Source organism: Pseudorca crassidens, chromosome 20 (assembly GCF_039906515.1).
Source record: "Pseudorca crassidens isolate mPseCra1 chromosome 20, mPseCra1.hap1, whole genome shotgun sequence".
NCBI lineage: Eukaryota > Metazoa > Chordata > Mammalia > Artiodactyla > Delphinidae > Pseudorca > Pseudorca crassidens.
Genome location: NC_090315.1, coordinates 31,600,818 through 31,613,856, shown reverse-complemented (window position 1 = coordinate 31,613,856; position 13,039 = coordinate 31,600,818). Strand labels below are relative to the sequence as shown.

Sequence of the window (13,039 nt, the reverse complement as noted above, 5' to 3'; positions counted from 1 at the left end):
GGCCATATATGACAAACCCACTGCAAACATCATTCTCAATGGTGAAAAACTGAAAGCATTTCCTCTAAGATCAGGAAAAAGACAAGGATGTCCACTCTTGACACTATTATTCAACATAGTTTTGGAAGTCCTAGCCACGGCAATCATAGAAGAAAAAGAAATAAAAGGAATACAAATTGGAAAAGAAGTAGTAAAACTGTCACTGTTTGCAGATGACATGATACTATACATAGAGAATCCTAAGGATGCCACCAGAAAACTACTAGAGCTAATCAATGAATTTGGTAAAGTTGCAGGATACTAAATTAATGCACAGAAATCTCTTGCATTCCTGTACACTAATGATGAAAAATCTGAAAGAGACATTAAGGAAACACTCCCATTTACCATTGCAACAAAAAGAATAAAATACCTAGGAATAAACCTACCTAGGGAGACAAAAGACCTGTGTGCAGAAAACTATAAGACACTGATGAAAGAAATTAAAGATAATACCAACACATGGAGAGATATACCATGTTCTTGGATTGGAAGAATCAATATTGTGAAAATGACTATACTATCCAAAGCAATCTATAGATTCAATGCAATCCCTATCAAATTATCAATGGCATTTTTTATGGAAAGAGAACAAAAAATTTTAAAATCTGTATGGAGACACAAAAGACCCCGAATAGCCAAAGCAGTCTTGAGGGAAAAAAACGGAGCTGGAGGAATCACACTCTGACTTCAGACTATACTACAAAGCTACAGTAATCAAGACAATATGGTACTGACACAAAAACAGAAACATAGATCAATGGAACAAGATAGAAAGCCCAGAGCTAACCCATGCACCTATGATCAACTAATCTATGACAAAGGAGGAAGGATATACAATGGAGAAAAGACAGTCTCTTCAATAAGTGGTGCTGGGAAAACTGGACAGCTACATGTGAAAGAATGAAATTAGAACACTCCCTAACACCATACACAAAAATAAACTCAAAATGGATTCGAGACCTAAATGTAAGACTGGACACTATAAAACTCCTAGAGGAAAACATAGGAAGAACACTCTGACATAAATCACAGCAAGATCTTTTTTGATCCACCTCCTAGAGTAATGGAAATCGAAACAAAAATAAACAAATGGGACCTAATGAAACTTCAAAGCTTTTGCACAGCAAAGGAAACCATAAACAAGACGAAAAGACAACCCTCAGAATGGGAGAAAATATTTGCAAACGAATCAACGGACAAAGGATTAATCTCCAAAATATATAAACAGCTCATGCAGCTCAATATTAAAGAAACAAACAACCCAATCCAAAAATGGGCATTAGACCTAAATAGACATTCCTCCAAAGAAGACATACAGATGGCCAAGAAGCACATGAAAAGCTGCTCAACATCACTAATTACTAGAGAAATGCAAATCAAAACTACAATGAAGTATCACCTCACACCAGTTAGAATGGGCATCATCAGAAAATCTACAAACAACAAATACTGGAGAGGATGTGGAGAAAAGGAACCCTATTGCACCGTTGGTGGGAATGTAAATTGATACAGCCACTATGGAGAACAGTATGGAGGTTCCTTAAAAAACTAAAAATAGAATTACCATATGATCCAGCAATCCCACTCCTGGGCATATACCCAGAGAAAACCATAATTCAAAAAGACACATGCACCCCAATGTTCATTGCAGCACTATTTACAATAGCCAGGTCATGGAAGCAACCTAAATGCCCATCGACAGATGAATGGATAAAGAAGTTGTGGTACATATATACAATGGAATATTACTCAGCCATAAAAAGGAACGAAACTGGGTCATTTGTTGAGACATGGATGGATCTAGAGACTGTCATACAGAGTGAAGTAAGTCAGAAACAGAAAAACAAATACCGTATATTAACACATGTATGTGGAACCTAGAAAAATGGTACAGATGAACTGGTTTGCAGGGCTGAAGTAGAGACACAGATGTAGAGAACAAACTTATGGACACCAAAGGGGGAAAGCCACGGGGGCGGGGTGGGGTGAGGATGGTGGTGTGATGAATTGGGCGATTGGAATTGACATGTATACACTGATGTGTATAAAATTGAGGACTAATAAGAACCTGCTGTATAAAAAAAATTGTGAAAGATTCTTTAATGGTATGGGAAGATTATTATGATATAGTAAATGAAAAGGTTACAAAATGGTATGTACAGTTTAACTTCACTCTTATTAAGATAATACATATTACGTATTATATGCAAAAAAAATGACCTAAAAGTTAAAAATTATGTCTGAGTATTCAACATTATGGGTTGTTTACTTTGTGCTTCTCCTCCTCTCTTCTTCCCCATGATTTTCTATAACATCCTGTCTTATTTTTTACTAAGAAAAAGGAAGAATGATTTAAAAATTCATTAAGATGTTAAGATGTGGAGACACACACACACACACACACACACACACACACACACAGGAATACTACTCAGCCATAAAAAAGTATGGAATTTTGCCATTTGCAGCAATGCAGATGGCCTTGGAGGGTATTATGCTAAGTGAAATAAGTCAAAGACAAATACTGTATGATACCACTTATATGTGAAATCTAAAAAAATAGAACGAACTAGTGAATTTAACAAAAATGTAGACTCAAAAGTATAGAGAACTAGTGGTTACCAGTGGGGAAAGGGGGAGGGGAAATATAGGGGGAGGGGATTAAGAGGTACAAACTACTGTGTATGAAGTATGCTACAAGGATATATTGTACAACATGGGGAACATAGCCAATATTTTATAATAACTATAAGTGGAGTATAACCTTTAAAAATTGTGAATCACTATATTGCACACCTGTAACATACATAATATTGTATATCAACTATACTTCAGTTTTTTAAAAAGATGTTATTTTTGCCTGTTAGTAAAGGCAAAGATGATTTCAAATGCAATACACAGTATTGGTAAGAATTTGGGGTAAATGAGCATGCACAAAATGTATGCTGCTAATAGTATAAATTGTTACTAATGTCATTGGCACTGGCAACACAAATCAAAAGCCTTAAAAACAGAAGTATTTTCACTTCTAGGGGTTAAGGAAATCATTAGGGATGGATACAAAAAATGCATATATAAACTCAAATGTCCATTTTTAGGTTCCTGGTTAAATAAATTACACCTGTATGGGCAATATATGTATTAAAAATCACATTGCAAGATACTTACTGACATAGAGGCCAGTATATTAAAGGCAAAACAGCCAATATTGTCCCATATAGTACTAATTTAATATGAAAATCTATGTTTCCTAAGGCTAACGTAACAAATTACCACAAACTGGATGGCTTAAAACAGCTGAAATTTATTCTACCACAGTTCAGGCCAGAAGTCCAAAATCAAGGTGTTGTTGGCAAGGCTGGTTCCTTCTGGAGGCTGTGGAGGAGAATCTGTTCATGCTTCTCTCCTAGCTTCTGGTGGTTGCTGGTAATCCTTGGTGTTCCTTGGCTTGTAGCTGCACAGCACCAATCTCTGCTTATTGCCTCGTGGCCCTATCCCTTGTGTTTCTTATGTCCTCTCCTCTTCTTATAAGGACAACAGTCATTGGATTTAGGGCCCACCCTATCTAGTATGACTGCATCTTAACTAATTTTATCTGCCAAGATCCTATTTCCAATTAAGGCCACATTCTGAGATTCTGGGTTGACATGCATTTTTGTAGGACACTATTCAACCCACTACATGTATATAACATACATATAAAAAGATTGGATAGCTACATGAACAGTATTTCAGGGTGGGTTTATGGATGATTTAAATATTTTTTTGTTTTTCTGCATTTTAAAATAAATAGCTTACTGTACTGAAGTTGCATTTATGTAGAGATTAAGTTCTTAATTTATTGAATGAGGTGAACATTACTTGTAGTCAAAAATTACTCTCCCCCCAAACCACTTTTTTCCCTCCTACAGCTCAAAATATACAGAATACATCATTTTATACATAGTGTATCTTCTCTCAAAATCATCCAACACAGCCAATTCTTCCTCTAGCAGTGGAACATATTACTGATCCTCTGGGTGAGCACCAGATGAAGCTGTTGACTTAGTTTAGTATATTTTACAAAAAAGAAAGGTTTTCTAAAGCATGGCAGTATAGTTGAATGTGTTCAAGTTAAATGAGGGGTGATGAGACTCTACTGTTCTACTTTTGTAGTTTGAGGAAAAACAAATTTCTTTCATATTTATTAAAAAAACACTGCAAACAACAGTGATGAATTAGGAAAGTCTCTAAGACCAAGGGAAAAAATAATTACTGATCTTCAAAATGGACTTCTTTAAGAGGTTAGGTATATTTCTGGGTCTTTCGGGATTTTTAAAGGTCCAGGGGAAGAAAACTTCGGGAAATAATAATATTGTGGATATAATTATAGCCAACTTCTGTCTCTTAAAAATTCTTCCACTTTCCTTTTAAAGATTTATGACTATGGTTTCCTTCATAACTGGAATAAGATAAATTATATATAAAAATAAAAAAACATTGTCATGTACAGAGGCTGACATCATGGGTAGTCAAAGAATATGTTTAATAAAAAATAATTAAACTTCCATTTGCTCTATAGAACATCATAGAAAGTAATTTAATAAATTACAAATGACTTTTTAAGACGTTTGCTCAACTACAGAAAGCAAATTCAGACTACACAAAACACAACTGGTAAATATTGCAATGTCCAAAAGAAAAATTGGACTAAGACTTGAATCATGAAACCTGAAACAAGGGCTATAAATACAAGGCAATAACAGCTATAATTCTTTTAGTAACTACCAACACATACTTGGATATCCTTTCAACTGCAACTTTAGTATTATGTAATTCTACTGATTTCTTTTCTTATAACCCTTAACTTTACACAACCATGTTTGCATGTTTTTTTAAGCTGATAGCTGGACAACTTTTCCCCAATCAGTACTAGATAGAAGTGTCTTGAAACCCAAGAGAATGTTTAAAGTTAATACTAGCCTTAATGCTTTGAAAACTGCAACTGCCTTATTACATAGAAAGAGAATCACTAAGATGTTAACCAAATTCATTTGATCATAATTAGGAAAATACTTTATCTCATAAATTTGATATAAATTAGATTTTAGTGACAAGATCTAGGGCTTTTTTCCCCTTTATTTTAAATTGGAGACAGAAAGGAATGAAGATCATGTGGGTGTAACTAGGGGGAGAGAAGGGAAATGTGGATGGTGCTGTAATACTTTACCGGCAAACTAAGTTAACTGTGTTTGAAAAACTTTGGCTATCTCATAGGTGTATTCTAGTTAAACAAAGGTGCAATACTGCAAAGGGAAGATACTAAATATGTAATATATCATTTTCATGATGAAGAATTACTACCCACTTCTCCTGGAAGGGCATTATAGTGACTATTGCTAAGACATTGCATAAAGGACTATCAATTCAAAGTACTATTTTGGGAAAATACAAAATTCAATACAATCCCAATGGAACTTATATAATTTTGTAAATACATATAACACTGTCTCTCTAATAAGGGGTTAGTTATTTTACATACAGAAACATAATTTACTGGTAAAGGTCTTGGAAAATCCAATATACTTGCTTAATTCATGACAAAGCAATAGAGTTCCATCAAAACATACTAAAAGTTATTTTTTCTCTGGGAGAGAAGTGGGGTACTTTTCCCCTCGCAAACTTTATCACTGACTTATTTTTAAGTACCAGAAAAACGCTAACACTTGTCTCTCCTTAGGATGTAAATGATATTTTATTTCCAATTCAGTTCTAATTGCTTTAAATGTATATGAAGGTGAACCTGGACCTCTACCTTGTCAGAATAATAGCAGCTTTAGCAGGAGAAATTGTATCACAAATCAAACAGACAAATTTTACATGGTAAAGGGTTCTAAGAAATTGATCAGAAGCCTTTGGCTTCATTTTTTGTGGTTCATAGGAGTAACGTATATTTTTTTGAGATTATTCAAAGTGCATTTTCAAAATGGGCAACTCAGTATATTTAATATAAACTGATAACCCAACACTGATTCTGGGCAACATTTAGTTTGCTTATACGTAGAAACTCAAAATGAATTGAGACTATCTGCATATTACTTTACCCTATTATCTGTTAATTCCGGAATATTTCCATGACGTAAAACACAAATAGAAATCTACACAAATAAAGCAAACAAACAATTTCTTTTACATGAAGTATGCTGTGTTGAAAGTTCTTTTCAGTGGCATTTCATGAGTTTGCCTTTTCTGAACCCTGGAAACAGACATTACTCATCTGAGACAATTATTTCTAATAGGAGGCCAAACTTTGAAGAGCTGAAACTAATATGTCTAGAGGGTGCCAAAGTTACATGACACAGGATTATTTCATGACTTTACTGATTTTAAGAGTTAAGCTCAGCAAAAAGCAAGTCATATTTCTTGCCAGATTAACATGATATATAGGATGTGTTTAAAAAACCCCTGAAAACAAGTATAGAATTAGAAACGAATGTAAACTTCCTAAACTAACTCAGCTGAGGTAACAGGTAGCCAGTTAAATTGGCTGATTGGGAAACTTATTTCTTCTTTAAAACACACTTGTACCTGAATTGGAAATATCAGCAGTGCATCACAACACTAGAGCATTTTCATGTAATTAAAGCAATGGATGGTGATGTAGATTCTACAGCTTTCATGACATTCATTAGCTGCCCAAATTATTGCTGAGTTTTGATCTGTAAATTATAGGTGTCAAGGAGGCTGTAAAACTATATTCAAATTAAATCAGTAATATGCATAAAGTATTCTGTGTTCACTGCAAATATATTAAATATACAACTCTTATTGAGCATAATTTTCATAAAATTAACCCCCAACAAAATTATAATGCCTTTTGTTGTAATTTTACACCTTTATGTATTTGATAGTACATACGAGTTCAGAAACTTATGAATCTTAAGAAATATTACATGCAAAACGTCTCTGAAAGCAGTCTGCACTTCTAAACAAATAACTGAAATGTTCAGTCAGTAAGTTATTGATGCACTCAACACTGGGGTATTTACAATTAATAATTAAAGAAAAAAAATCCAAAATCAGTTCATAATTTAAGTGCAGTCTGGGAATCAGTCTTCATTACTAGAATCTGAATCCTCAGATGACGATGGTGTACTATCAGATCCAGATGAAGCATCAGCTTTCTCTGAACCCTCATCTGTGCTGTTTTCATTGAGAGGACTCGGTTCAGTTCCCCCTTTGTCTTCCTGATCTCCAACTCTGGAATCTTCTTCCTTTACTTCTACAGACTTAGATGAGCCTAAGTCACTGTTTTTATTTTTCTGTACATCAAAAGTTTTGGACTGGGACAAAGTTGGAATATGAAGATTAAGGCCTGGAGTGAGAAGCATCCCTGGATAAAGTATATTAGATAGTAATAGTGGGTTAAGAGCTAACGGGTTGGCAGCTGCAGCTGCACTTAATGCAGCAGTAGAGGATGTTGAAGGAGAACTTGACACAGAGCTTTCACCACCATTCTCTGAATTTTGGCTCTCTGTCCTTTCTTTTTTTCCTTCTAGCTCCGTAGAGTCATTTCCCTTTTTTTCTTCTGTTCCAGATTCTGTAGGCTTTGTCAGGAGTCCTCCCATGCCCAACAGATTTGGCAATCCAGTCATTCCTGACAGCAGCATGGGGAACATGGCAGCCACGTTTTTAGCTTCTCCTCCAGAAGAAAGGCCAGCAGGCATTCCCATCAGCCCTGCAGTTACTTGCAGTGACTGCAAGTTTTGTAGGTTTTGTTGTAAGGCCTGAAGAGTTGTGAGGTCCACACCTGGAAGTAATCCATTGGCTAATAAAGGATTGCCTGAAATACTGGTGGCAGTTGCAGCTGCTGCTGCCGCAGTGGCCTTTGCAATTCCACTTTTAGGCCGTCTCCCTCGCCTGCTTACTTCCTCTCTCACAACGGGACCAGTGAGAATACGTTCATACATACTTTCTGGAAGAAATCCCTAAAAAAAAAAATCCATCAATAATAACCATTTTCAAATAAAATCAATAGCTATTAGTTTGTGATACAAATAAGCTATTAAAAATAGGTAATCATTCATAAACTTATTCTGTATTGATATAACCAATTACGAGAGAGATAACCCAATTTCATCTTAGTATAAGTAGTGGCTTGAAACAGCTCTTTTTCTCATTTTATCTTAAGAGGGCAGAAAGAGGTCTCTGGCCCTCTTTTACACTGTGAGGCATAAGTTAGTAGAATAGTTCTGGAAAACAGAAGGTCCGAAGAAATTTTTTCATGAGGGTTACTACTGCCATGCCCTTACATTTTTCACATCACCCATTGCTCTAGAAGACTAAAGGAGTGCCCCTCTTCTAATCTGGAAGAACAATAAGCAAAGGACAGAAGAAGTAAGTAAAGATTAAAATGAGATGCTTCATATGACTCTTTCCTGACTATCACTTTGGGAGTAAAGGAGACAGAGCCAAACCGAAAAAGATAATCGACAGGGGGGAAAAAATCACTTGGCTCAGAACAGCAGTAGCACCTGCAGACTGGGAAGCACCAAGTCCAGGGCAATGGAGGGCAACCTATGCTACTTTCTTGAAATTCTCCCATGATTTTCTCAGGCTCAAAACTCCTAGAAGTAAAAAACAAACAAATGAACGAAAATTCCTAAAAGTTTTAGGAGTTTAGAACCACTAGACCAGCACTGTCTAATAGAAATAATGTAAGCCACGTATGTAATTTAGAATTTTCTAGTAGCCACAATTAAAAAAAGGTAAAATACGTGACACAAATTTTAGCAATATAGTCTATTTAACATAACAAAAACACTGCCATTTCAATATGTCATCTATGAATATTACTGAGATATTTTATATTCATTTTTCCAAACTAAGCCTTCAAAATCCAGAAACAGTGCTTCACACTTACAACACCTCCTACTTCAGACTAGCCAAATTTCAAATGCTCAATAGCCACATGTGCCCGGTGGCTACCATTTGTGACACTGTAGCTCTAGACAGTGGTTTAAAAGACTCTCATGGGACTATTTTAAAATTTTGTTTTGAACTGATCAACTTATTTGTTCTCTTTACAAAAGCATTAGGGTTCACTACAGAAAACACAACAAAAAAATACAAATAAAAATATCATCCATAGTTTCACTGTTCAGAGATAACCACTGCTAACATTTCAGGATGTGTGCTTCCATCTTCCCCTTGTGCATATAAACAGATTTTACAATTCTCTTCACCTCTTTTCTAAAATAAAAAAAAAAAAAAATAGAATCATACTGAACATAGGTTTACTGCCTGTCTTTTTTATTTAGACACCTGTAGACATAATAGCTATTATTTATTCAGCACTTACCACACGGTTAGGCTTTGATACTCCAAGAGCTTAACTACTACCCCATTTAACAACACTGTGAACTTTTTCTCCCTTGTCATTAGATGTTCTTTTAAGATATAATTTTTAAAATAGTTGCAGTTTTTCAATATACTGATGGACCATTGGTATATTCCCAATTTTTATTACTGTATTATGATGAATAACCTTACATATATATATCTTTCCCCATCTTTGTTTTCTTAATATGCCTTTTAATCAATCAATCAATCAATTAATTAGGCCACGCTGTGCAGCACATGGGATCTTAATTTCCCAACCAGGGATTGAACACATGCCCCATGCAATGGAAGCACACAGTTCTAACCACTGGACCGCCAGAGAATCCCGCCGTGCCGCCCAGTATCTTTGACTATTCATTGTGGTATTGCTCAAATAGTATCTTAGAGATTAAAATAAACACAAATCAGCATATATTGATTCTGCATTCTAACTCAACAGCATCTGAGAAATCTGTAACATATTCTGCAAAACAAAAATTATGAACTAAAAAATACCTTCACATATTCTTGGAATATTTTGTTAATTTTTAAAAATAAATTTATTTTTGGCTGTGTTGGGTCTTCGTTGCTGCACATGGGCTTCTCACTGTCGTGGCTTCCCTTGTTGCAGAACATCGGCTCTAGGCGCGTGGGCCTCAGTAGTTGTGGCACATGGGCTCAGTAGTTGTGGCACATGGGCTTAGTTGCTCCATGGCATGTGGGATCTTCCTGGGCCAGGGATCGAACCTGTGTCCCTTGCATTGGCAGGCAGATTCCTAGCCACTGCGCCACCAGGGAAGCCCTATTTTGTTAATTCTTAACTTAAAATTTAATCTAAGTTATAATTAAATGGCATCTAATTTTAAAAATGATGTCTGAATTATTATTTATGAAATACTCACAGACTGCTTAACAACATCTCCCCATTCAGGAGCTACTCCATATTCTGTATTTTCTTTCAGGAACCGACATAAATCTTTCAGAGGGGGAGCAAAGGCACCTCCAACCTATAAATGAAAAACAGATCGTTAGACACTTAAAAGCACTATTAAATATGAAGACATTTCTTGCTTTTATTCTGTGCTGTACAGAGTTTATTTATTTATTTATTTATTTTTGCGGCACGCGGGCCTCTCCCTGTTGTGGCCTCTCCCGTTGCGGAGCACAGGCTCCGGACGCGCAGGCTCAGTGGCCATGGCTCACGGGCCCAGCCTTTCCGCGGCATGTGGGATCTTCCCGGTCCGGGGCACGAACCCGCGTCCCCTGCATCGGCAGGCGGACTCTCAACCACTGTGCCACCAGGGAAGCCCCAGAGTTTATTTTTTTAAAACACATGTATTCGTTGAACCACTTTTGACAATCTTTATTACATTAAAAAGGACTACCACAATCCACAAGAACCATTAATATACTATATAAACATGTGCTAATGTAAATTTTAAATGTCTTTCTTTCTTTAAAATTAATTAATTAATTTTGGCTGCATTGGGTCTTTGTTGCTGCGGGCAGGCTTTCTCTAGTTGCGGCGAGCAGGGGCTACTCTTCGTTGCGGTGCGCAGGCTTCTTACTGTGGTGGCTTCTCTTGTTGCGGAGCACGGGCTCTAGGTGTGCGGGCTTCAGTAGTTGTGGCATGTGGGCTCAGTTGTTGTGGCTCGTGGGCTCTAGAGCGCAGGCTCAGTAGTTGTGGTACATAGGCTTAGTTGCTCCGCAGCATGTGGGATCTTCCTGGACCAGAGATCGAACCTGTGTCCCCTGCATTGGCAGGCGGATTCTTAACCACTGTGCCACCAGGGAAGTCCCTTAAATGTTTTTGAGTTACTGGAACAGTAACATAAATAACTACCGTTTACTGTGAAATTACTATGTTGGGTAGGCAGTGTAGCCTAGTTAAGAGTATACCCTTCGGAGTCAGACTTACCACCTACATGAACTAGGGTATATCAGTAAATCTCTTTGAACCTCAGTTTTCTGATCTGCAAAATGGAGATAACAACACCTCCCTCATAGGGTTTTATGAAGATAATTCAAGTGCCTCAGCAAAGGTTCTGGCACATAATAAATATAAGCTATTATTATTATTATCATATTACCAACTATTGTGCTAAGGACTTTAGAGTACATAATTTATTTTAGTACTCGCTACATCCATTTGAGAAAGTATTATTTCTATTTTTCAAATGAAGGAACTAAGCCTCAGAGAAGTTATACAAGTTGCCTAAAGCTAGCTAGTAAGTGTTAGGATCAGCTTTCAAACTCAGGTCTCAAAAGCCCATGCACTTATCTATTATGTAAACTGATACCCTAAAAGTATAAAAATATACATATCCCTTTAAATGTTTAAATGATTTGAACCTACCAATTTAATGTTCCTTTGGAGTCTAAAGACACTTCTTGAATAATTCCTTTTTCCACACCTTTTTGAATGAATACATACTATATCTTGTTAGGATATAGACAGGGTTTAATATGGCTAGTTATAATACCTATAGGTATTCTTATCTAGTATTTCCTATAATCTTTACTTAGCCTCTCAAGTTTCTGTTGCCATCTCCTTTTTATTATGACCTTCATTAAGCTCCAGTTTAAACTGGAGGCCCTCTGTATGGTTTATGGGGATTCAGCAAGTGGATCTTTTCCTTAGTAACTGATCAATCCTCAAGTCTGCACTCCAGAAACTCAGAACAATAAAGAAATCTACAAACTAAAGGAAATGAACAGGACTTTTATCAGGTTACCAACAATGAAAAATAAAATTTAGGGTGTTTAATGTTAAACCTAACAAGTAAAAATTTAAAAAATGGTTCCATTTCCTTAAAACTGGCTAAGATAAATTTATTCATATCTAGAAATGCTAATTTCATTATACGATGAAGTGCAAAGATTTGTAACACAATCTATGCAAGCATAAAATTAAGTAAAATGCAACTAAAATGTCATCTTGTTCTTCCCCTAATACATCTATGACATCACTTTAAAGCACTAACAAAAGCTGAATAAGCTATCTCTACAAAATTGGGGAAAAATCAGTATTAATTTTAATGAGTTAGTGCATACGATAATATTAAGACAATTGTTATTTTAAAAGTAGTTTTCTTCCAATTTCAATATTTCTTCTGAGAAAGTCAAATGAGTTCATGTATTTTTTTTTTAAATTTTATTTTATTTATTTATTTTTGGCTGTGTTGGTTCTTCGTTTCTGTGCGAGGGCTTTCTCTAATTGCGGCAAGTGGGAGCCACTCCTCATCGCGGTGCGCGGGCCTCTCACTATCGCGGCCTCTCCCATTGCGGAGCACAGGCTCCAGACGCGCAAGCTCAGTAATTGTGACTCACGGGGCTAGTTGCTCCGCGGCATGTGGGATCTTCCCAGACCAGGGCTCGAACCTGTGTCCTCTGCATTGGCAGGCGGATTCTTAACCACCGCGCCACCAGGGAAGCCCGAGTTCATGTATTTTTATACTAGCAGTGAGGTCATTTAATAGAGAGCAAGACAGAACTAGGGAATTAATGTGACCTATGTAGGGTAATTTAATTTGTGAGTGAAGGAACTCAATGAGAAATTTGCTGTTTTTACTCTGAGGCCATTTCTTCTTTCTTACTTATTTTGTTGCTTGCTCATCAGAATAGAAAACAATAAAAA

The 13,039-nt window shown here is 36.2% G+C and overlaps 1 protein-coding gene across 18 annotated transcripts in view; it reads right to left on the bottom strand.

Annotated features, from left to right (window-relative positions):
- Positions 1-4,543: 4,543 nt before the first annotated feature.
- Positions 4,544-13,039, bottom strand: part of CHD9 (chromodomain helicase DNA binding protein 9) — a 244,095-nt gene continuing 235,599 nt past the window's right edge. For all 18 annotated transcript variants that reach the window (XM_067718619.1, XM_067718614.1, XM_067718613.1 and 15 more), the window contains 2 exons: positions 10,305-10,409; positions 4,544-8,009 (listed from right to left, as the gene is read on the bottom strand). In XM_067718619.1, coding sequence (XP_067574720.1) covers positions 7,131-8,009; positions 10,305-10,409 — 984 coding nt within the window. In that variant the 3' untranslated portion in view covers positions 4,544-7,130. The remainder of the gene's footprint in view (positions 8,010-10,304; positions 10,410-13,039) is intronic.